The 26,340-nt window shown below is 33.4% G+C and overlaps 1 protein-coding gene across 1 annotated transcript; it reads left to right on the top strand.

The window, feature by feature from the left end:
- Nucleotides 1-1,794: 1,794 nt before the first annotated feature.
- On the top strand, nt 1,795-24,089 carry LOC134253195 (uncharacterized protein in xynA 3'region-like; the record flags this gene model as incomplete). Its single annotated transcript, XM_062735708.1, has 5 exons — nt 1,795-1,981; nt 2,136-2,395; nt 3,155-3,295; nt 4,912-5,121; nt 23,964-24,089. Coding segments are annotated over exons 1-5 (924 nt in total), but the record flags the coding sequence as incomplete, so codon positions are not given.
- Between the last annotated feature and the right edge of the window lie 2,251 nt (nt 24,090-26,340).

The following is a 26,340-nucleotide window of genomic DNA, read 5'->3' on the forward strand; positions in this document are numbered from 1 at the left end:
CCTGTATACAATATACACGTATTAATACCTTAAGCAATAGGCAAGTGTCGATTGTCTTTGTATATTTTGCATTCATTATCATCCATGTAAGACTCGAAGAACTCAATTAGATCCGAAGGAGATCACTTGAGTAGGCTGGTTACAATAATCAAGGATATTTTTAGATTTTGGAAATTTTTGGCCAATATTACATCGTAATCATGCAGTTAATTTTGTTTTACACAAGGGTTCCTTTACAGTATTGTACAAGTATTATACTAGGATTACCGTTAAGGCTCTTGGGCCTCTTTTTTAATTTCACGAAATGATCAAATAGCATGGATATTAAGATATAGCATTATAATTTGCAGAATGAAATACACAGTTTTTCATTTATGCATAATAACATCCTAGTTTTATATTGGAAAAATTGCTGTGATACAACATGAGCTTGATGTTTTAAACTTATATACATATATTTTATTAAAAGGAAATTTAACCCCCTCAATAATCTTTTCAGTTATGAACTCTTTTGTGCTCATGTGAGTGATCCTCTTATTTTAAGTATAAGGGAGCTTCACTATTATTTTTTAAGCCAATTTTTTTTAAATATAGAAAAGTCTAGGAACGGCTTAAAAGAGCTGTTTCTGAGTCATGTTTTGAATAATTGGAACTGCATTTAAGGTAGATGGCAGGTAAACTAAAGTCAAAGATAACAAGAAAACATTGATGTAACTATCAATTGTCGCCCCGGGAAATAAATAAACAATGGAAATGTGTATTGATCATCAAACTGCTTCGATATGTGTGAAAAAGGCATTCGTCGATGATGGAGAATATTTTGAAAACGTATAGTCGGATGAAAATCGAACAAAAATGGTGCCCTTTTTAAACTCTATCAATCCCTGAAGTAAACTTTGGCTGCATAAAAATATAAACTGAAACTAGACACATGCATCACATATTTTCAAAATTGTATTTCACTTTAAGAATATAAAACACGATCTATGTAAAGTACGTTTTTAAGCGACAAGTAAAATTCGATGTTCTAAAAAAGGGACCTGTCGTAATAAATGATTAGTAACTTTATATATTAAATATGAAAATCATATATATTTTTACAAATCAACTTTATGGAATTAAATATCTCATAAATGTATCTCTTCATTCATAAAGCAAAAGAACATTCTGATTAACAATATTTCTAATGTTCATAAAACCTTTAATTCTGAGTAACATTTCCCACCTTTATCCCCATACACCAACATTTAAACCTATATGTATAGTACAGCACGGTCCTCCGGGCTGCAATAAACATGATAAATTCAAAATAAATGAAAACAATTATCAATCTCGGAAACCTTACAAAGAATACTAATCGTTTACAGGGCATAAATAGTGTACATGTATATGTATATACTGTATTAAGGTTCATAAAACCTCCGCTCACTCATATAATATGTTGCTTGAACCTTCAAGATTTTCGAAAAGAAATGCATTTTATAAGTAAAATACAAACAATTACAACATAGCCTGCGGGGCAAAATTGGACCAAAAAATCTTCAATTTGGAAAATCTATGAAGGAATAATAGGCATATATGTCATTTAGATCTATCTCTCTTTATCAGAGTATCAATGTACCTTAATATTGTGTAGCAAAATCAATGTTTACCAGTTGTTTTTTTTTTGTTTTTTTTTATTTGAAAAGTTTTTTCCCAAGTCACTGAGCAAAGCTTTTCTATTCATTATCTCAAAAAATTGAATAGTTTGTGATTTTATTTTACAGAACCGTTATTTTATATCAAGCTTTCACTATGACTGATGAAAAGACAGATCCACAGAGTCAACTTAAGTGTTTATACGCTAGCTTAGAGAAAACAGTCTCTAAATTTGATCCTGAAATGCAGGAAAAAATGAATATTGCCGAGCAAAACTTCATAGGGAAACTTAGACTTCGCTTAAAGGATCTGGATAGGGAAAACTGTGGTATTGTTCTTACAGGTATGAAGAATTGTTTATCTTTTGTCAAGTATTTCTTAAACCCTTGGACCAATTTTGTAAAATACTCTAGCTATAATGGTTTAATACAAAAATACTTCTTTTGCTTCTTTCTCTCTCCAATCACTGTGAGTTCATTTACGTCAAAAAATTGCAGGTGAAGTTAGCGCCGGAAAAACAATGTTAATGAATCTTCTTGTTGGAAAAAGAATTATGAAACCAGCTAACCATCCATCAACGAAAAATGTTTACCGTATCCATAACAGAAAAGAATTTAAGATCACTTACTCGACAATAGAAGGAGAATTGATTCATCAAAAAAATTACGAAACTGAAAAAGCTCTACTGAAAGAACTAAGAGACTACAAAGAGGAGAAAAAATGCATTGACATCTTTCTTCCCTTACCAAGTTTAAAGGTAAAATATATAAAGGTACCATTCTTTAATTCCACTCATTTATAAAATGCATCAAAAATTTAAATAATAGGACATTTTTCTTCTTATAGCAAGTTTAAAGGTAAACATAACTCCAGTATTATATTTAAATACCCTAAAAACTCAAATTAATAAATTAAAATACGTTTTATAATTGGATTATTTACAAGAAAAATATAATAAATCCTGCAAATTTACATTTGATAAACGCTATGTCAACTTCTTTATAGTCAACTTTTCTGTAACACTATACCGTTTTTCTATGGACATGTTATTTATTTCTCATATTTGATTAATTACATAAAAGCGATGTCTACAATTGATGAATTTTTCAACGCAACTGGATCCTAACAAATAAGCTGATAATGCAAGAATATAAATTTCTTTTCAAGTCACTTTTTTCAAATCATAATCAATGCATAGAACCTGCGGCAAATACAACTTCATTTTTATTTTATCGAATATTGACTTGGGTCTACGAAGTGTTCTTTATTCTTTGATGCAGAATTGTTTTCAGACAAATATTTCAGTTTTAATTGTATTGATTTTATTTAAAGTGTAATTGTCGCTCTTGTTAATCTCATCCTTTTTAACATGCCGTAGATTTTTGTCATCCTATATAGGCTAAAACATATTATAAATTTGCCTACTTGCAAAAAGATTGCGGAAGTTGCAAAAAGGCTGATAAATATCTTTCTCAGTAGACAATTTAACAAATCCTGCTGCATTTATTTAAAACAGGGAAACATCGTTTTGATTGACACCCCAGGTGTTGGCTACACTTCCGAATACGATAACATCATCAAGGCAGTCATCCCGCATGCTGTTGCATTTGTTTTTGTGGCAAATCTTGGAAGTGCTGGAGGTTTTCAAGAGGGAAGGGTATAGATATTTAAAAATAATTCTATTTATAGCAGAATATTTAAAATAAGCCGAAGAAAAATTTCTATGCTTAGAAAATTATTATTTTTTATTTAAATTAATCACATAAAAATAAATCATATAATATTTTTTTTTAATTCCATATACCTCATAGGACAAATACTATGTAAAATTTTCTAAATTTATATATCCATACACATCATCTCTCACTTCTCATCTCTGAATAACCTTTCAAATACACTGAATTAACGTTCATTCTAAAATCTCCAACACCGTAATCGATGAAACTTATATTTCTGTCTGTCTATGGGTCTGTCCGCAAAACTTTAATCTTGTTTATAACCTTGAATGGATTGGGATATGGCTATTATGTTTCACAGGTATCTTCCCTATGACATGAACATTTTGGGGCATACCTTCATTTCCACCTCCTGATCTTGGCCAAAGAGTTTGACTACATTTGACACCCATTTAATTTAATATTATAAGCGATAATTTTTTTTTTCAAAAATACAATGTGTTTGTTGTCAATTACTTTGAAATTGGTGAAAAATAAGCATTTTTGTTGGTGTTTTGTCTAAACCCCCCCCCCCCCCCCCCCGTAAACACAACAAAGCTTTGGTATGAATTTGTAAAACGACAGTCCATATCACCTGTAAAACAAATTTTTGTTTAACGGTGGGATGTTTTAACTAGAGGCCCATGAGCCACATTGCTCACCTGAGCACTGTGGCTAGGAAAAAGTAGGAATTGGTTTATTACATTTAAAATTTTGGTCGGCCATTTTGGCCCCGCCCTACCCCCCTGGGTCATGATTTGAACAAATTTGAATCTACATTACCTGAGAATGCTTCAATATAAATATGATCAATTATGGATTTGTTATTCTTGAGAAGATTTTTAAAGAATTTTCCTATATATTTCTATGTAAAAGTTATGTCGGCCATTGTGGCCCGCCCTACCCCTGGGGTCATGATTTGAACAAACCTGAATCTACACTACCTAAGGATGCTTCCATATAAATATATCAATTGTGGCTTTGTTATTCTTGAGAAGATTTTTAAAACATGCCACCAAATTTTCATTAATTCCCAATTATCTCCCTTGAATGAAGGTGTGGCCATTCATTTGAACAAAGTTGAATTCCCTTCACCCAAGGATGCTTTATGGCAAGATCGGTTGAAATTGGCCCAACGATTCTTGAGAAGAAGTCGAGAATGTGAAAAGTTTACAGACAGACAGACGCCGGACAAAATGTGATCAGATAAGCTCACTTGTGCCTTCGGCTCAGGTGAGCTAAAAATATTTTACGTTTTCTGCATATTTCTATAGCTGAAACGCATGTTTTACCAAGATCATAGAGTAATTTCTCATTATTTTCCCAAATAAATTATGTTTTTGAAAATCTAAATAAGCACTGTATCTATAAAAAATAAAGAAATGATTCGAATATATCAACTTTCGAAAATTGACTTGGAGGTAGGCGGGAAATCAGTGCTATCGTTTGCAGTTCAACCAACACAAAAAGCTTCCATACGCGAGCAACAGAAGTTTCAAAAACACCTTGTTTGATATATATTATAATAGTTATAACACATATTATAAACCATTTATAGCTGCTGAAGATAATCAACGACATCGAGAATCAGATTGGACAAATGCCTTGTTTTGACCAACACGATGTTATTTTCTTGATGAATAAATATGACCAAGTCGGTGAGCATGAGAGGGAAGAAGTCATGAATAATGCAGTAGAGAATCTCCATAAAGTCTGGCCATATGTAGCTTTTGCACATGAAAATATGATGTTTATTAGTCTTAAAGAGGTAAGACTCTCTCTCTCTCTCTCGTTTTTCTGAATTTGAAAGACTTTTTTCTCTTTTTTATATTAAATGACAGAATTCTATTTTTAACATTTAATTTACTTATAGTGCCATTGGTCATTTAAAAAATATTGTGATAAAACATTCTGATTGTACACAAACGTAAGTAGTCTGAAATTATTATTAAAAAAGAGACCCGATTTTCTGAATGACAATATCGATGTACAGTTTAGAGAACAGGGGGTTGTATCATAAAGGGTACTAGAGTCTAAGATAATTCTAATGTAGGACTTAAGCACAGTCTAGAAGCGTGCCTAGATTTGGCAATCTTAGCAAAACATAGGCGGTCTGTAGAAGTGACTTAAGTATGTCTTAACTTTTGTATACACATATTATACAAATATGGACTAAATGTAGGTCAATATGCATTTATAATGACCCAGGATGACAGATATTGACCGAAGATACATGTAGTATATCGACCGAGGGCGCTAGCCCGAGGTCGATATACTTCATGTATCTTCGGTCAATATCTGTCATCCTGGGTCATTATAAGTGCATATTGACCGCGCATTGAGTCCATATTTATTATATTATATAAATAATAATTTTCCAAACTTATTAGTGCAATGTATATCATCCTATTATTTACAGAAATAGTATTTACCATAGATAAGTTGAATGCAAATGTTTCACAATTCATTGAATATTACTCAGAGGGAATTGTTTCGGCAATAAATATTTCATATAAAAATAATGACGCACGATATCTATCTCCGAATAACACAGAATACCCCCTCCCCCAGATTGAGAATCGCTCTGAGTCTCGTTTACACTTGTAGACGAAATGCACTGACAAAATATAAATACCTGCGAAAGTGAAAACGAGGCAGCTCGTGCGAGTCATTATTCGCTTTCAGCGGTCATTATTAAAAAATAAGTACTTCGTGCTGACCAATCAGATTACCGGATTTCACAAAGTTATATAATATTTAAAATATTTGTAGTTTAATTTCGACATCTAAACATTCCTCTAGTCATGTCATGTATCAAATTAAATGATAGTTTCTATTTAGTTGCTGTAACACAATGACAGCATAAATCTAAATATTAAATTTATTAATTATTATATTCAATAATTCTTTCTTAAATGTATTAACTTTATTTTTGTAAATGAAGAGAATGTTTATGCCTGTTGATACTTAAGTGCATTTTCATAAGAACATACTAATTGATGATGAACTCTACTACCGTGTACTAATTACCGACTACACGCTGAGAGGGTCAGAAATAGAAACTATTGTTTACTTCTTATTATTCTGACATTGTGCAGGAATGCGTTGACCACTACACTGACCAGTATCTGGTAATGATATGTTATTTCCTACGCATCTAGTGGGCTGGACATAGATCATACCTGATCTTCTCCCATATGGAAATGACAATAATATGCTAATCAAAAGTATCTTAAGAACACAATGATGGGAAGAACAATGAAGACTAACTAAATATTCATCAGTATGTGATCCGATTCCTGCTTCTAAATATGTGATACTCGTTCTGTACCCTCTAGTATTAAACTTGGTGCGCGCTTGGTATCAGCAGCCTTTTACCATCCTTGGCTCCGAGACTTTTGTTTGAACGCTTGCTGTAGTATTGAGTAACTCTTAGTTCCTTTTGACTTTGATTGTTAACCTTTGTTTTCAATTCCTTGTGGACTTATTAATAAAACAGTTATATAAACTTCAGTAGTCTTCTTAATCACGAGTAGTGTTACACGTGATAAATTGGTGTCGTGACCAGGATTACGTAATCTTACATAATATTTACAAACGGGAAGTCTCCTCATCGCCTTAAAGTACAACGACTTCAACGACTACTAGCGCTATTTTTGTGGTTGATCAGGTTATATTTGTTATGGTGCTAACACAATTTTGAAAGTTGTCGTTTAAAAATATCTAACACCTTCATATATTTCAAAGGTTTCGGAGAATAAAAAGGAAAATCAAGTCAACAAAGTTTTTCAAACATTTCAAGAAACACTAGAAGGTATCATCGAAAAGAATGCAAACAAACGCTTCAAAGAGCATAGAAGGTATGCAGGTCTCCTTTAAAATGAATAAAATGTTCAAAATAATTGTACCTTTCCGCATTCATAATTTTTCCGTTGCAAGACCTAAAGCAATGTTTATTATTCCAGGAGTTACGACAAATCTATTCTTGGAGTTCCATTTAGTTATGACTTTCAGAATATACTTGTATTTTCATTTTTTAGTAATTCAGACAATTAACACTGAACAATTTCGTTTGAAGAAAAATTATGAATCTTCATTCTTTTAGATACTTAGAAATGTTGCTGAAAGCTGCCATAACCACCTTTGATACAAACATTCAATGGCAGAGAAAACAATTCAAAGCAAATGAACTTAAAAGCGATGCACAAAAACTGCGTCAAGAATGTTCTGAGGTAGAGATCACGTTTCATTTTTGTCTTTTTGTTATCACTGAACATCGTACCTTGAATTTTTTTCAAAGAAAAAAAAAACACTATAAGCAGATTAAATACAGCATTTGACATGCAATATCATTAAATTTGTTTTCTTAAATAAATTTTTAAAGGTTACCGAATCCTTTTTTCAAAATGTTTTTTTTTTATTTCAGAGAGTAAATGACCTAAGCGATATTCTCAAAAGCACATCAGAAGCCCTTGCTCACGCATGCTATAACTATGTGACATCAGAAGAAGTTGCAAAGAGAATTATTAGAGATAGTCTTATCATGTATAAAGATTCAAATCATACATTAAATGCAAAAGATCTTTTACGAACACACTTTATACAGGCCCTAGAAAGTTGGTGTAGTCGGGAACCTATTCAAACTACTATAAATAGGGTAGAAAACGAGATTGAGGGTTTTTTGAAGCATTTTGAACAATCAATTGAAAACATATTAAGTGAGATGACAGGTAAAACAATGTCTTCTTCTGCTATTGTACCATTTAATTTTAAAAAGATGGTTGAGGAATTTGCCAATCGTTTACCTAAAGCAACAGCTTTTCGTTTATCTCTTGGTGTGAATATAAAATGGCTTCTGGGTATTTCTTCGTCAGAAGAAAGATTGAAAAAAATTCTTGAAAAGATTATCAGTGAATGCTCATACGTTAAATTAGCCGCAAGTTTTAAGGAAATACTTTTTATGCATTTCATTCCAAGAATAAATTCCTCAGTAGAAGCTTTTTTGAAATCACTGGAGTCCATAGATGAAATTCTTTTAGATGTTGAAAACATCGATGAATGCTCTGCTACAGATCTTGCAAAAATGGAAGGTGCTGTCGACTCATTGAGAATTATTTCTCAACGTCTTATGCTGTTAAATGCATAAGGCGATTTTAAATGAGTATTTAGTGAGAGTCCGCTTAGCGAAAAGTATAATAAAAATGTAACTTGAGGACTAGCTCAACTTAAAGAATTTTCAGCGTAGTTAAGCTAATGTTTAGTAAGATATTTCACCAAAATTTTTTTTTATATCTATCTTTATTAGTTTCACAATGGTCAATCTTGCATTCATTGTATTCAATAGTTCATTTGCCCCGATCACAGAGACGTTCTGAATTTCAAGTATTTATAAAAGAATTGTTTTTCTGAGTTTGAGTTAAGCTTAATGCGTGAGCGTCACTTAAAACTAAACAAACTCGCCATCAACCACCACAATATTGAAATTAATATTGTATCTAGGAAATGATGCATTTTCAGAAAAGAAGTTACAGTTGTATTACCATAGCTTTATTAGTTTATGCCACTCGCATGAAAGTCTTTTTATACCCCAGCTTGTAAAGCGGAAGTGATTAGTAACGGCAGTTTTCGTCCTTCCGTCTGTCTGTCCATTACTTTTACTTTGATGTTCTTATTTCTAGTCTATTGTCTAGTCTATTGTATATGATTAAGAGGGCTTTCACAGAATCTTTGTTGCTTTTAAAGTGCTATTTGTACACCTTCTTTTGGCTTCACCCTATAATCAAACAGAAGAGACGGTATCATTTTTGTTCAATTCTCACAGAACGTCTATTTCGAAAAAAAATCAGGGAGGGGGTACATGCTCCTTTTTAGGCTTTGTAAGTACGTTTATTAAAAATATCTCAATTCTTCGAATTTATTTATGCATTTGAAAAGTATTTGTGAAAACGATATCTAGATTCTAAATGAGCCAAGTAACAGCTTTTTAAAAAGCTTGCCTGACTAAATCAATCAATATCTGCATGAGGAGTGACAACCCTTTTGAGCAACACTTTTGTTTTTGAGAACCATGTGTAAATGAAATCTTGATTTACTAGTATTCAACTTTGAGAAGAATCATCTCTACACTGCATACTAAAAAATTGGTATTCAGTGGTATTTTCTGCAAGTGGAGTAATCTGTCCTTTTATCTAAATCAAGGTACATTGATACTCTGATAAGAGAGATAACTCCTAATGACACAAATGTCTATTATTCCTTTATAAATTTGTCAAGGTCAAGTGCCTTTTTTGTCCAATTTTGTCCCGCAAGCAATGCTGTAATTGTTTGTATTTCATTCAGTATGTACCTTTCCTTTGGAAAATCATAAAAGTTAAAGAAAAATTTCATATGAGTGAAAAGAGGGTTTATGAACCTTAATTGATTTCGAACTTCTTAATTTGTAACACCTTTTATAAAATCTGTTACAAAATCATGCAATATCAACATTCTAAAAGATGGATTAAATTAAAGAAACATTTTGTTGGAGTGTATTTTCTCTTATGAAGTAAAGAGTAGTAATGTGTCTTCGTTAATTTTTTTTTTTTCTTAAAAAGGGGGGAGGGGGTAGTCTCACTATCACATATCGAGAATTGTATCGAACGAAAAATCCAAAATTGTGCACTTGTTTCTTATTTATTGTGTGCATCTAAACAGAGACAATAACAGATCATACATCTGGAGACCATGACTTTGCTGAAATGCGTTGATTATTATAATTGGACTAGTCCATTTTTGGAATAAGCCAACCGCAGGACCGGGAAACAAATTAGAAAAATCATTTCTTTAGTGTTGCATGTCCGTATACTGATAAATTATACGATATGTTGTTAAAGAATGGGAAAACGCATCCATTTGTAGAGAGAATTTCTGAAGCAATATAAACTTTAATTCCATGGAAGATGGAGCACCCGTTCATACAATAGAACGATCCAAGGAAAAGGCGCGAAGAAAGCTGTGATATTTGGCGCGAAAAGAGCGATTCATCCCTTTCGGAGAATATAAAATGGACTGATCCAGTAGTAATGAAGAAAAATTGATACACGGACATATTGAAACGGTGAATCACATTGAATAATTGTTCCATGCAAAAAGAGTAAAGGAAGTAAACACTGAAGTATTTTGCATCAATAATATTATTCTTTTTTCTGAAAACTTTCTTTTTAAAATGCAGATAAAGAATTACGATGTAAATCAGCCTGTACAAAATCAAGCTCTCTAGGTATGATATATTAGTTTCGGATTATGAAAATATCAATCCCTATACAGCCGGACACCGTGACGTCAGGCAATAAACATGATACTTTTTATTTTTTACTACAGAATGTTTGACATGGTTAGGAACTTATATTCTGTATATTAATCTGAGTATTACATGTAACACATATTGTATTGATATTATAATAATAATTTAAATGTTTAATTTTTTTATTATGATAGTATTGGAATTTTGTATAAGATGGGCTTGTTATAATAAGAATTAATTGAAACGGAAATAGGAGTATTTTTATCTTTATTTATTATATAATTATTATCCGGCATTTTGAATTACTGTAGAATTTTTTTTTTCCACGTGGTATTAATTTACGCTATCTCCGCGGTCACAAATGTTCCGCGGAAATTTGTCCAAGCGAACGTAATGTTAATTCAAGGCATAAAATGACTGTCTGAGAAATCTGCGTAATTTTCAGCCCGCGGATTAAATGGAAATCGAGATTCCGCGAAATTATGACCCCGTGGAAAAAAGGGCGTCTACAGTATTTATTGTAAATGGGTTCATCATTTGCAAACGCATATGTTTTTTATAGTGCAAAATGCTTAAATTATTACAGAAGCAACTTAATTATAGGATAATACAAAAGCAAAAAAAAAAAAAAAAGAAAACAAAATATGGAAAAATCAGAGCATACTTCCAACACGTTCTTCATTAAAGCTCCTCAATTACTACTGCACCACTTGCATATACAATCACACATACATATCTATCTGAATGTTATACAGTTCTCTATATTTAACACGAGTGGACTTTTGAGACCACGGTGAAAATTAAATGAAAAAAAATAATTTTTTCATATAGAATGTGTCTTTCTACCATAATTTTGTAGGGGTAAAAAGAAACTTCTTTCCATTGCCTTTCATTATTCTCTCTCAGAAAAATTGAATACGATGACTCACTTTAATTACTTAAAATATGTAGTAAAAGCATCCAATTTATTTCAATTTTTGTGTAAATTGAGCATGTTGCTATTTTGTTGTATTAATCGGAATCGAATTCGGTGTTATATTATACAAGTATTGTCAATCTTGTATCCGTTTTTTTCCTTTAACTTCGATTTGCCAATAAAGGAATTCACGTGTTTAATATAAGTAATATTCTTAATCACAAAAGGGTCCAGTCTTGTATTCCACCATATTTCAAATTAAAGACTACACCTTGTATTTCATACAAATATACATCGACCATTGCTTCCAAACTTTTTAATTACAAAATCACTTTATGGATTCTGTTGAAAATTACGCCAGACGATGGGTCAGATAGGAAAAAGAAGACGTTAACACCTTTTCAGAATGGATTAAAAGGATTAGATCCATGTTAAAGTCACGTATTAAAAGATTTATTGATTGATTGATTTTATATTGTTTAGCGCCAAGTCGGCAATATTTCAGCCATATTTCGGCGGGCAAGTTTGTCTATTGGCATGCCATATGGTGGGATACATTTTTGCTCAAATCCGATGTCAACTTCCTGTTTGTCTGTGCGTATGTCCGTTTCATACATAACAAATTTTCGTCGCAGTTTCCTCAGCAAGTACTCTTCATAGATGCTTGAAATTTTAACACAATCTACTCTGAGGCATGCCATATGGTGGGATACATTTTTGTTTAAATCCGATATCAACTTCCTGTTTGTCTGTGCGACTGTCCGTTTCATACATGACAAATCTTCGTAGCAGTTTTCTCATTAGCTATTCATAGCAGATGCTTGAAATTTTATTACCGACTTTTTTGAGGCATGCCATATGGTGGGATTAATTTTGATATGTATCTGATGTCAACTTCATCTGCCTGTAATTGGACTTGTGTAAACAGTACATTAACATGATAGTGCTTATTTTCATCAGAGCGGGGGTATTACTAATGAGCATTGGCTCACAGATTTCTTGTTACTTCATCTTGACGTTTCAGACCTAAGTCTCATAATTTGTTAACTTTGTTTTCAATAGCATAAAGCTTACTTTCATCACTAAAATTCTAATAAATTTGCCCAAGAGAATCGACATAAATTTTAACAAAATATTTCAAATCGGTGTAAGGAATTTTAAATAAAGTAATTTCATGTTGAAGTGCTGTTTTTGCTGCACTGTCAGCTTTAGTGTTTCCAGGGATGCCGATGTGGCTCGGAATCCAACAAAAATGAACTTTTTTACCCTGTTGAGTGAAATTATTATACTGAATTAATATATCTAAAATATGAGGGTGATCAAGATTCTTGTTTTTAATGGATTGTAAGCATGAAAGGGAGTCCGAAAATATAGTAAATATGCTGTCACTGGAAGATTTTATATATTCAAGTGCAAGTTGTATAACTTTTGCTTCCTCAGTAAATATTGTTGCTCCATTTGGAAGACGTGTTGAGAATATATTATCATCTATTACTGCAGTTGACGCAACTGTATCCTTGTCTATTGAACCATCTGTATAGATCTCGACTGAAGGACCCTTAGAATGTTTTATTTCGGCTAATTATACCCCCCGCAAACAAAGTTTAGTGGGTATATTGGAATCAACATGTCCGTCTGTCTGTCTGTCTGTCTGTAAACGAGATTTTGTCTGACCATTACTATTGGACGGATTTTGTCTGAAAATTTGTACAAATATTATTCACCATATAAAGTTGTGCACCTGATATTTTCATCTTGATTTGATTATTTTTAGCTCTACTGGTCAGAGACCAGAAGAGCTTATGCGATAGTAATGCGTCCGGCGTCCGTCCGTCAGTCTGTCTGTCTGTCCGTCTGTCTCTAAACAATTTTTCAAAATGCTACTCCTCCTACAGTTTTGGTCTGATTTCAATATAACTTGGCACACAAGTAGAATACACTAAGATACATAATTCTGTGTATCGGTTTTTGATTTCGATGAACGGTGTTGCCGTGGTTACTAAATATAGAACTTTCTGTGAAATTCTTTCAAAATGCTACTCCTCCTACAGTTTTGGTCTGATTTCAGTATTACTTGGCACACAAGTAGACTTCACTAAGATACATAATTCTGTGTATCGGTTTTTGATTTCGATGAAGGTGTTGCAATGGTTACTATAAATAGAAACTTCTGTGAAATTCTTTCAAAATGCTACTCCTATTACAGTTTTGGTCTGATTTCAGTATAACTTGGCACACAAGTAGAATACACTAAGATACATAATTTTGTGTATCGGTCTTTGATTTCGATGAACGGTGTTGCCGTGGTTACTAACGATAGAAATTTCGGTGAAATTCTTTCAAAATGCTACTCCTCCTACAGTTTTGGTCTGATTTCAGTATTACTTGGCACACAAGTAGACTACACTAAGATACATGTTTCTGTGTATCGGTTTTTGATTTCGATGAAGGTGTTGCCATGGTTACTATAAATAGAAATTTCTGTGAAATTCTTTCAAAATGCTACTCCTCCTACAGTTTTGGTCTGATTTCAGTATAACTTGGCACTCAAGTAGAATACACTAAGATACATAATTCTGTGTATCGGTTTTTGATTTCGATGAACGGTGTTGCTGTGGTTACTAAAGATAGAAATTTCTGTGAAATTCTTTCAAAATGCTACTCCTCCTACAGTTTTGGTCTGATTTCAGTATTACTTGGCACACAAGTAGACTACACTATGATACATAATTCTGTGTATCGGTTTTTGATTTCGATGAAGGTGTTGCCATGGTTACTAAAAATACAAATATCAGTGAAATTCTTTCAAAATACTAATCCTCCTACAGTTTTGGTCTGATTTAAATATAACTTGGCACACAAATAGAATACTCTAAGGTCCATAATTCTGTGCATCGGTTTTTTTGATTTCCATAAACGGTGTTGCCATGGTTACTAAAAATAGAAATTTCTGTGAAATTCTTTCAAAATGCTACTTTTCCTACAGTTTTGGTCTGATTTCAGTATTACTTGGCACACAAGTAGACTACGTTAAGATACATAATTCTGTGTATCGGTTTTTGATTTCGATGAAGGTGTTGCCATGGTTACTAAAAATAGAAATTTCTGTGAAATTCTTTCAAAATGCTACTCCTCCTACAGTTTTGGTCTGATTTCAGTATTACTTGGCACACAAGTAGACTACACTAAGATACATAATTCTGTGTATCGGTTTTTGATTTCGATGAAGGTGTTGCCATGGTTACTAAAAATAGAAATTTCTGTGAAATTCTTTCAAAATGCTACTCCTCCTACAGTTTTGGTCTGATTTCAGTATAACTTGGCACACAAGTAGAATACACTAAGATACATAATTCTGTGTATCGGTTTTTGATTTCGATGAACGGTGTTGCTGTGGTTACTAACGATAGAAATTTCGGTGAAATTCTTTCAAAATGCTACTCCTCCTACAGTTTTGGTCTGATTTCAGTATAACTTGGCACACAAGTAGACTATACTAAGATACATAATTCTGTGTATCGGTTTTTGATTTCGATGAAGGTGTTGCCATGGTTACTAAATATAGAAATTTCTGTGAAATTCTTTCAAAATGCTACTTTTCCTACAGTTTTGGTCTGATTTCAGTATTACTTGGCGCACAAGTAGAATACACTAACATACATAATTCTGTGTATCGGTTTTTGATTTCGATGAACGGTGTTGCCGTGGTTACTAACGATAGAAATTTCTGTGAAATTCTTTCAAAATGCTACTCCTCCTACAGTTTTGGTCTGATTTCAGTATTACTTGGCACACAAGTAGACTACACTAAGATACATAATTCTGTGTATCGGTTTTTGATTTCGATGAAGGTGTTGCCATGGTTACTAAAAATAGAAATTTGTGAAATTCTTTCAAAATGCTACTCCTCCTACAGTTTTGGTCTGATTTCAGTATTACTTGGCGCACAAGTAGAATACACTAACATACATAATTCTTTGTATCGGTTTTTGATTTCATGTTTCAAAAATTACAGTTTTGGTCTGATTTCAATATAACTTGGCACACAAATAGAATACTCTAAGGTCCATAATTCTGTGCATCGGTTTTTTTTTATTTCCATAAACGGTGTTGCCATGGTTACTAAAAATAGAAATTTCTGTGAAATTCTTTCAAAATGCTACTCCTCCTACAGTTTTGGTCTGATTTCAATATAACTTGGCACAGAAGTAGAATACACTAAGATACATAATTTTGTGTATCGGTTTTTGATTTCGATGAACGGTGTTGCTGTGGTTACTAACGATAGAAATTTCGGTGAAATTCTTTCAAAATGCTACTCCTCCTACAGTTTTGGTCTGATTTCAGTATAACTTGGCACACAAGTAGACTACACTAAGATACATAATTCTGCGTATCGGTTTTTGATTTCGATGAAGGTGTTGCCATGGTTACTAAAAATAGAAATTTCTGTGAAATTCTTTCAAAATGCTACTTTTCCTACAGTTTTGGTCTGATTTCAGTATAACTTGGCACACAAGTAGAATACACTAAGGTACATAATTCTGTGTATCGGTTTTTGATTTCGATGAACGGTGTTGCTGTGGTTACTAACGATAGAAATTTCGGTGAAATTCTTTCAAAATGCTACTCCTCCTACAGTTTTGGTCTGATTTCAGTATTACTTGGCACACAAGTAGACTACACTAAGATACATAATTCTGTGTATCGGTTTTTGATTTCGATGAAGGTGTTGCCATGGGTACTAAAAATAGAAATTTCTGTGAAATTCTTTCAAAATGCTACTCCTCCTACAGTTTTGGTCTGATTTCAGTATTACTTGGCACACAAGTAGAATACACTAAGATACATAATTCTTTGTATCGGTTTTTGATTTCAATGAACGGTGTTGCTGTGGTTACTAAAAATAGAAATTTCTGTGAAATTCTTTCAAAATTCTACTCCTCCTAGAGTTTTGGTCTGATTTCAGTATTACTTGGCAAACAAGTAGACTACACCAAGATACATCAATCTCTGTGTATTGGATTTTTGATTTCAATGAGCGGTGTTGCCGTGGTTGCTGTTGTAAAGTTTCATATTCAAGCTGCTTAAGTACTTTTCTCTTCCTTTGCTATAAGTTCAAACCAGTAGATCTTCAGTCTCGACAGAGAAATTTCTGTCAAATTCTGTCAAAATGCTACCCCCTACAGTTTTGCTTTGATTTCAATATAACTTGGCACACAAGTAGACTAAACTAAGATACATAATTCTGTGCATCGGTTTTGGATTTTCATAAACGGTGTTGCCATGATTACTAAAAATAGAAATTTCTGTGAAATTCTTTCAAAATGCTACTCCTCCTACAGTTTTGGTCTGATTTCAGTATTACTTGGCACACAAGTAGACTAGACTAAGATACAGAATTCTTTTTATCGGTTTTTGATTTCAATGAACGGTGTTGCTGTGGTTACTAAAAATAGAAATTTCTGTAAAATTGTTTCAAAATGCTACTCCTCCTACAGTTTTGGTCTGATTTCAGTATTACTTGGCACACAAGTAGACTACACCAAGATACATCAATCTCTGTGTATTGGATTTTTGATTTCAATGAGCGGTGTTGCCGTGGTTGCTGTTGTAAAGTTTCATATTCCAGCTGCTTAAGTACTTTTCTCTTCCTTTGCTATAAGTTCAAACCAGTAGATCTTCAGTCTCGACAGAGAAATTTCTGTCAAATTCTGTCAAAATGCTACCCCCTACAGTTTTGCTTTGATTTCAATATAACTTGGCACACAAGTAGACTAAACTAAGATACATAATTCTGTGCATATGTTTTGGATTTTCATAAACGGTGTTGCCATGGTTACTAAAAATAGAAATTTCTGTGAAATTCTTTCAAAATGCTACTCCTCGTACAGTTTTGGTCTGATTTCAGTATAACTTGGCACACAAGTAGACTACACTAAGATACATAATTCTGTGTAACGGTTTTTGATTTCCATGAAGGGTGTTGCCGTGGTTAGTAAAGATAAAAATTTCTGTGAAATTCTTTCAAAATGCTACTCCTCCTACAGTTTTGGTCTGATTTCAGTATTACTTGGCACACAAGTATACTTTATTAAGATACATAATTGTGTGTATTGGTTTTTGATTTCAATGAACGGTGTTGCTGTGGTTACTAAAAAAAGAAATTTCTGTGAAATTCTTTCAAAATGCTACTCCTCCTACAGTTTTGGTCTGATTTCAGTATTACTTGGCACACAAGTAGACTACACCAAGATACATCAATCTCTGTGTATTGGATTTTTGATTTCAATGAACGGTGTTGCCGTGGTTGCTGTTGTAAAGTTTCATATCCCAGGTGCTTAAGTATTTTTCTCTTCCTTTGCTATAAGTTCAAACCAGTAGATCTTCAGTCTCGACAGAGAAATTCTGTAAAATTCTTTCAAAATGCTACCCCCTACAGTTTTGCTTTGATTTCAATATAACTTGGCACACAAGTAGACTAAACTAAGATACATAATTCTGTGCATCGGTTTTGGATTTTCATAAACGGTGTTGCCATGGTTACTAAAAATAGAAATTTCTGTGAAATTTTTTCAAAATGCTACTCCTCCTACAGTTTTGGTCTGATTTCAGTATTACTTGGCACACAAGATGACTACACTAAGATACATGATTCTTTGTATCGGTTTTTGATTTCGATGAACGGTGTTGCTGTGGTTACTAAAGATAGAAATGTCTGTGAAATTCTTTCAAAATGCTACTCCTCCTAGAGTTTTGGTCTGATTTCAGTATTACTTGGCAAACAAGTAGACTACACCAAGATACATCAATCTCTGTGTATTGGATTTTTGATTTCAATGAGCGGTGTTGCCGTGGTTGCTGTTGTAAAGTTTCATATTCCAGCTGCTTAAGTACTTTTCTCTTCCTTTGCTATAAGTTCAAACCAGTAGATCTTCAGTCTCGACAGAGCTGTAAAATTCTGTCAAAATGCTACCCCCTACAGTTTTGCTTTGATTTCAATATAACTTGGCACACAAGTAGACTAAACTAAGATACATAATTCTGTGCATATGTTTTGGATTTTCATAAACGGTGTTGCCATGGTTACTAAAAATAGAAATTTCTGTGAAATTCTTTCAAAATGCTACTCCTCCTACAGTTTTGGTCTGATTTCAGTATTACTTGGCACACAAGTAGACTAGACTAAGATACAGAATTCTTTTTATCGGTTTTTGATTTCAATGAACGGTGTTGCTGTGGTTACTAAAAATAGAAATTTCTGTGAAATTCTTTCAAAATGCTACTCTTCCTACAGTTTTGGTCTGATTTCAGTATAACTTGGCACACAAGTAGACTACACCAAGATACATCAATCTCTGTGTATTGGATTTTTGATTTCAATGAACGGTGTTGCCGTGGTTGCTGTTGTAAAGTTTCATATCCCAGCTGCTTAAGTACTTTTCTCTTCCTTTGCTATAAGTTCAAACCAGTAGATCTTCAGTCTCGACAGAGAAATTTCTGTAAAATTCTGTCAAAATGCTACCCCCTACAGTTTTGCTTTGATTTCAATATAACTTGGCACACAAGTAGACTAAACTAAGATACATAATTCTGTGCATCGGTTTTGGATTTTCATAAACGGTGTTGCCATGGTTACTAAAAATACAAATATCAGTGAAATTCTTTCAAAATACTAATCCTCCTACAGTTTTGGTCTGATTTCAATATAACTTGGCACACAAATAGAATACTCTAAGGTCCATAATTCTGTGCATCGGTTTTTTTGATTTCCATAAACGTTGTTGCCATGGTTACTAAAAATAGAAATTTCTGTGAAATTCTTTCAAAATGCTACTCCTCCTACAGTTTTGGTTTGATTTCAATATAATTTGGCACAAAATTAGACTACACTAAGTTATATAACTCTGTGCATCGGTTTTGGATTTCGATAAACGGTGTTGCCATGGTTACTAAAAATACAAATTTCAGTGAAATTCTTTCAAAATACTAATCATCCTACGGTATTGGTCTGATTTCAATATAACTTGGCACAAAAATAGAATATTCTAAGGTCCATAATTCTGTGCATCGGTTTTTTGATTTCGATGAACAATGTTGCCATGGTAACTAAAAATAGAAATTTCTGTTAAATTCTTTCAAAATGCTACTCCTCCTACAGTTTTGGTTTGATTTCAATATAATTTGGCACACAAGTAGACTACACTAAGTTACATAATTCTGTGCATCGGTTTTTGATTTCGATAAACGGTGTTGCCATGGTTACTAAAAATACAAATTTCTGTGAATTTCTTTCAAAATGCTACTCCTCCTTCAGTTTTGGTCTGATTTCAATATAACTTGGCACACAAATAGAATATTCTAAGGTCCATAATTCTGTGCATCGGTTTTTGATTTTGATGAACGATGTTGCCATGGTTACTAAAAATAGAAATTTCTGTGAAATTATTTCAAAATGCTACTCCTCCTACAGTTTTGGTCTGATTTCAATATAACTTGGCACACAAATAAAATACTCTAAGGTACATAATTCTGTGCATCGGTTTTTGATTTTGAAGAACGATGTTGCCATGGTTACTAAAAATAGAAATTTCTGTGAAATTCTTTCAAAATGCTACTCCTCGTACAGTTTTGGTCTGATTTCAATATAACTTGGCACACAAGTAGGCTATACTAAGGTACATAATTCTGTGCATCGGTTTATGATTTCGATGAACGATGTTGCTATGGTTACTAAAAATAGAAATTTCTGTGAAATTCTTTCAAAATGCTACTCCTCGTACAGTTTTGCTTAGATTTCAATATAACTTGGCACACAAGTAGACTAAACTAAGATACATAATTCTGTGCATCGGCTTTGGATTTTCATAAACGGTGTTGCCATGGTTACTAAAAATACAAATATCAGTGAAATTCTTTCAAAATACTAATCCTCCTGCAGTTTTGGTCTGATTTCAATATAACTTGGCACACAAATAGAATACTCTAAGGTCCATTATTCTGTGCATCGGTTTTTTTTGATTTCCATAAACGGTGTTGCCATGGTTACTAAAAATACAAATTTCTGTGAAATTCTTTCAAAATGCTACTCCTCCTACCGTTTTGGTTTGATTTCAATATAATTTGGCACACAATTAGACTACACTAAGTTATATAATTCTATGCATCGGTTTTGGATTTCGATAAACGGTGTTGCCATGGTTACTAAAAATACAAATTTCTGTGAAATTCTTTCAAAATGCTACTCCTCCTACAGTTTTGGTCTGATTTCAATATAACTTGGCACAAAAATAGAATATTCTAAGGTCCATAATTCTGTGCATCGTTTTTTTGATTTCGATGAACTATGTTGCCATGGTAACTAAAAATAAAAATTTCTGTGAAATTCTTTCAAAATGCTACTCCTCCTACAGTTTTGGTTTGATTTCAATATAATTTGGCACACAAGTAGACTACACTAAGTTACATAATTCTGTGCATCGGTTTTTGATTTCGATAAACGGTGTTGCCATTGTTACTAAAAATACAAATTTCTGTAAAATTATTTCAAAATGCTACTCCTCCTACAGTTTTGGTCTGATTTCAATATAACTTGGCACACAAATAGAATACTCTAAGGTACATAATTCTGTGCATCGGTTTTTGATTTCGATGAACGATGTTGCCATGGTTACTAAAAATACAAATTTCTGTGAAATTCTTTCAAAATGCTACTCCTCGTACAGTTTTGGTCTGATTTCAATATAACTTGGCACACAAGTAGGCTATACTAAGGTACATAATTCTGTGCATCGGTTTTGGATTTCGATAAACGATGTAGCCATGGTTACTAAAGATAGAAATATCTGTGAAATTCTTTCAAAATGCTACTCCTCCTACAGTTTTGGTCTGATTTCAATATAACTTGGCACAGAAGTAGGCTATACTAAGATACATTATTCTGTGCATTGGTTTTTATTTTGATAAGCGGCAAGGACCATTTTTCTATTAATTGCCATTTTAAAGTTTCAAGTCCCAGCTGCTACTTTTCTCTTCCTTTGTTTTATGTATAAACCAATAGAGCTACAGTCTCGACAGAGACTTCTGGTTAATTTCTCAGAAAATTTGAAGATTTTATAATATCCAAAGGAAGCTCATCGTCTCTAATATGCTTTTTACATCGTAGACCAAGTGGTTTTAGACACGTTTTTCTTTTATGATACAAGTCTTCGTTCTGCGGATGAAAAACACTGTTATAAGCTGGATTATCAACATTTGCTTTTAATTTCAGAATATATTGTAGGGTAAGTTTAATTCTACGTAAGTCGTGGGGTGGTTCATTTGCCTCGACATATAAACTATCTTTAGGAGAAGTGTTTAATATTCAAACAGAATGAAAAAGAAATATTTAGAAATTAAACCTATTGTTTTAAGAATTTAAACATTCTAACGTTTATTTTTAAACACTTCTTGAGGTGTTTAAATTCTTAACGTGGTAAAGTGTTTATTATCTGTTGCAATTTGGTGTTTATTTATTAAACACTTATTTTTTACAGTGTACCTCACGTGGGGTATAATTATTATTAAATTCTAAAGTATTGGATCGGGTTTTGGATCCACGTGGTGTCACCTAGGACCAACACCATTGCTAAAGAATAACACTATATTTGTCTTCCGCTTTTGCGAAAGCGAGGGGACATTAAATCTCATTCGTCTGTCTGTCTGTCCGTCAGTCTGTCCGTCACAAAAACTTTAACCTTGCCCATAACTTTTGATTTAGTAGAGCTATGACTTTCATATTTCCCATGTGTATTCCTTGTGACCTTTCTTTGGGTGACACCAAATTTGACCTTTTGACCTTGACCTTGGAGTTTGACCCACTTTTGCACAAAAATTCCACATTTTTACTTTGGCCATAACTTTTGAATAGGAGGTACTAGGACTTTCATATTTCACATATGTATGATTTGTGGCAAGACCTTTCATTGGATTACAACCTTGACCTTTTGACCTTCACCTTGGAGATTTACGTACTTATAAAAAAAACTTTAACCTTGACCATAACTTTTGAATGGTGAGGACTAAGACTTTCGTACTTCACATATGTAATTCTTGTGAAAAGACCTTTCATTGGATACCAATAACTTTTACCTTTGACCTTGACCCTGGAGTTTTAACTACTTTTAAAAAACTTTAACCTTGGTTACAACTTTTTAACAGTAGATACTGGGACTTTTATATTTCACATATGTATTCCTTGTGGCAAGACATTTCATTGGATACAAACAACCTTGACCTTTTGACCTTGACCTTGGAGATTTACATACTTATGAAAAAACTTTAACCTAGACCGTAACTTTTAAACGATGAGGGCTAGGGCTTTAGTACTTCACAAATGTAATCCTTGTGAGAAGACCTTTCATTGGATACCAACTTTTACCCTTTGACTTGGACATTGGAGTTTTTTTTAGAATAACTACTTTTTAAAAAAAAAACTTTAACTTTTGTTACAACTTTTGAACGGTAGACACAAGGACTTTTATGTTTCACATATGTATTCTTTGTGGCAAGTCCTTTCATTGGATATCAACAACTTTGACCTTTTGACCTTGAACTTAAAGATTTACGTACTTAAAAAAACTTTAACCTTGACCATAACTTTTGAACAGTAAGGGCTAGGCCTTTCTTACTTCACATATGTAATCCTTGTGAGAAAACCTTTCATTGGAAATCAACAACTTTGACCCTTTGATCTTGACCTTGGAGTTGACTGACTTTTAAAATACTGTTTACTTTGGACACCGAAAGGGGGGACCACAATTCTTTGAATTTGCTTGTTTCAATGCATTTCAAGCCTTCGGACAGCCTTATCATAACTGTTGCGTTTAAATCACCGTTTATGCGTTGTACGCAGGAAAAGGGTTGGTAGGTACGGCTCTAAATTGGATAAGTTGTGAACTTACTTTAGGGGTAGCTTTAACTCAATGTCGTTTCGGAAGGAATGAAGACGGAGTATATAAATGAAGTTTACAGGTTTCATCAGCTATCGGTTGCGTTTGAAGTGAACGGCATCGGCTGTTTTAACCTTCGGAAAACATACCAAGATGTTCCTAGTAGGGAAAAGTAAGGATGTAGTCAGTACCTTGTTGAGACAGAAAATCTTATCATTTCATAAATTGACAAACGGAGCGTTATTGCTTGTTTCTGAGAAATATGTGGGGAACCTGATGAAAGTAATAGTTGAGAATGGAGACATTCCTTGCGATCATATCAGCGCTCCATCTGATGTAGCTGTCTACATCACAAAACAAAGAGTAATCAGTGTATTAAATAAATTGTCGACTTTGACCCTTAGCTTCATAATTCGTTCGATTAATCATGTACGAAACCTGACTAAACGTTTGCACATATTAGTATATTATTTTTAATATAGGTGGTTTCGACTCAAACATCAACTTCCAACCCCTACAACGTACTGAGCTCTGTCACAACCGTTCAGGTGAACTACACCAGTGCTAACACACCCAATACCAGCGAAGCAGCACCCAACACCAGCGAAGTCAGTGTGCTTTGGCAAACGCTTGTTTACACATTTGGAGTTGTGATAGGTATTTTATCTCATTTCTCAATAATTTTTATTTCTCTCATTTCCATACAATAGATATGCCTCCTCGAATAGAAATTTACCGTATCATATGCAACGTCATAATGGGAAAGAAACGGATAAAGTTTAGAAAGATTGCCCTGTATTTTTGCTACACATGGTTTTCATAGCCAAAAGATGTCAAAAGAAGGTCATTGTGACTTACTTTTCAATTGACAATTGGCTTAAACCAAAGATACATCAAATAACAAAGTTTGATGATTCTATGCCAATAAGTACCTGAGATATTCAAAAGAAGGTCACCATGTTTATCTCTGGATTCTAGCAGCACTTTCCAATTATCCAGCTTATTGTTGATCTATCGCATTATTTGTGTTACGAATAACAGAGGAAAGGCCGATCGGGATACGTATATAGCTTGCTTTCTTCGAAAGCAAATATAATCGATGAAAATAAATTAGCATACCTGTATAATTAACTGAACTCCATATGAATTTTACAATAAATTCGCTATATTAGTTCCCCAAACGAAGTTGGGGAACATATTGTTTTTACTCTGTTTCTTATTATTAAGGTCTTCCGTCTTCACGGAAGACCTTATAGTGATTCTACTGTTTCTTATTAAGGTCTTCCGTCTTCACGGAAGACCTTATAGTGATTCTACTGTTTATTATTATTGGATAGAATGCACTTTACCGGTACGGCCGCCATTTTGATTTTAGATCCGCTCGTGAGAGTGCGCGGCGTAAAAACTTAGCAACGTATCAAGTATGATGGGCGACGCCATTTTGTTGTGTAAGAAACTCTCAAGCGAGAAAAAAAAATATCTAAATGGGTTTTCGCTTTTTTAAGCGGGGGTGTGGGGGCGGCACAAAAAAAATGACGTTTATCTCCTTCATCACCCATAAAAACGTATTTACAACTCTGCAAAAAAAAAGACACAATGGTTCTACATGTATGTATAGTGACACGTGTTGGCACCGAGTCTTAGCGCAGATTTATCTAACGACGAAGGTAAGTTTGTTTTATTCATTTTTTTTTACGTATTGGGGGCTGCCGCCCCCACACCCCCGCTTAAAAAAGCGAAAACCCATTTAGATATCTTTTTTTCTCGCTTCGAGAGTTTCTTACACAACAAAATGGCGTCGCCCATCATAGTTGATACGTTGCTAAGTTTTTGCGCCGCGCACTCTCACGAGCGGATCTAGAATCAAAATGGCGGCCGTACCGGTAAAGTGCATTCTATCCCATTTAGCAGTAATGGATCTTTATCGTGCCAACGCCTGCCGCTGACACGGGGCCTGGGTTGTTGTCTCATCCGAAGGACATCATTTTTAATTTAAAAATGCCAACGCATGGTAAAGGAACAGTTGTTACCCATTTTTTCTCGACTTAAGTAGAAAGAGAGAAAAAAAGAAAACGTGTCTTACCTGATTTATTTTTGTTTTAAAATGAGCTTATACAGTTTGTCAGGTTATTATTAAACATTGAGAGTTCGGAATTATTTCGTTTGTAAAAAAAAATTGCTCCAAGTTTAAGTATAATGGCAATAATGCCAATAGCTTTTACTTTTAAGGTAGAAGTGTCAATTCATAATGCTCATAGCTTTTATTTTCAAGGTAGAACTGTCAAGTTAGTCATTAGTCTAGAAATTGATGCAATACCAGGCATAGTGCAGATGTTTCCAGAAGTGACCTCCTAGTAATGATTTTCTAAAATAAAATGAATGCCCTGATACAAGAATGTTGATAAATGTGACCAGGAAATTGAAAGATTTTGAAATCACTGTTTTGCAAAGCTTTATAATATGAGGTCAAAAGGTCCCTTAGATGCAAAATTTGTTTCAATTTTTTTTTATAGTAAACTGATTGGTTTACAAATTTCAGGTACATTTAAGACAATGTTAAATACTTTAACTCCTTGAGTTCACTTTGCATGAAATGGATCTATTTAAGTTTAACCATGTTGTTACCTGTGTGAAGTCCCTTGCCGGGTTAAGTGAAGATACACATCTCTATTCAACTCCTTCACTGGCACTGAAAATTGGGAATAGTCTCCAGAATTGTGCCACGATTTACAGATAGAATCACTGAGGCAGATAAAACAAAACAAGGGAATTGTTCTACTTTTATACAGTTGCACAAATCAGATTGGAATGATCTTAATTCCTCGCGTGCCGGACAAACATGGAGATAAAAAATACAAC

This window comes from Saccostrea cucullata, unplaced genomic scaffold (genome assembly GCF_032062105.1).
Source record: "Saccostrea cucullata isolate Sc308-1 unplaced genomic scaffold, CSIRO_AGI_Scuc_v1 ctg1503, whole genome shotgun sequence".
Taxonomy (NCBI): Eukaryota; Metazoa; Mollusca; class Bivalvia; order Ostreida; family Ostreidae; genus Saccostrea; species Saccostrea cuccullata.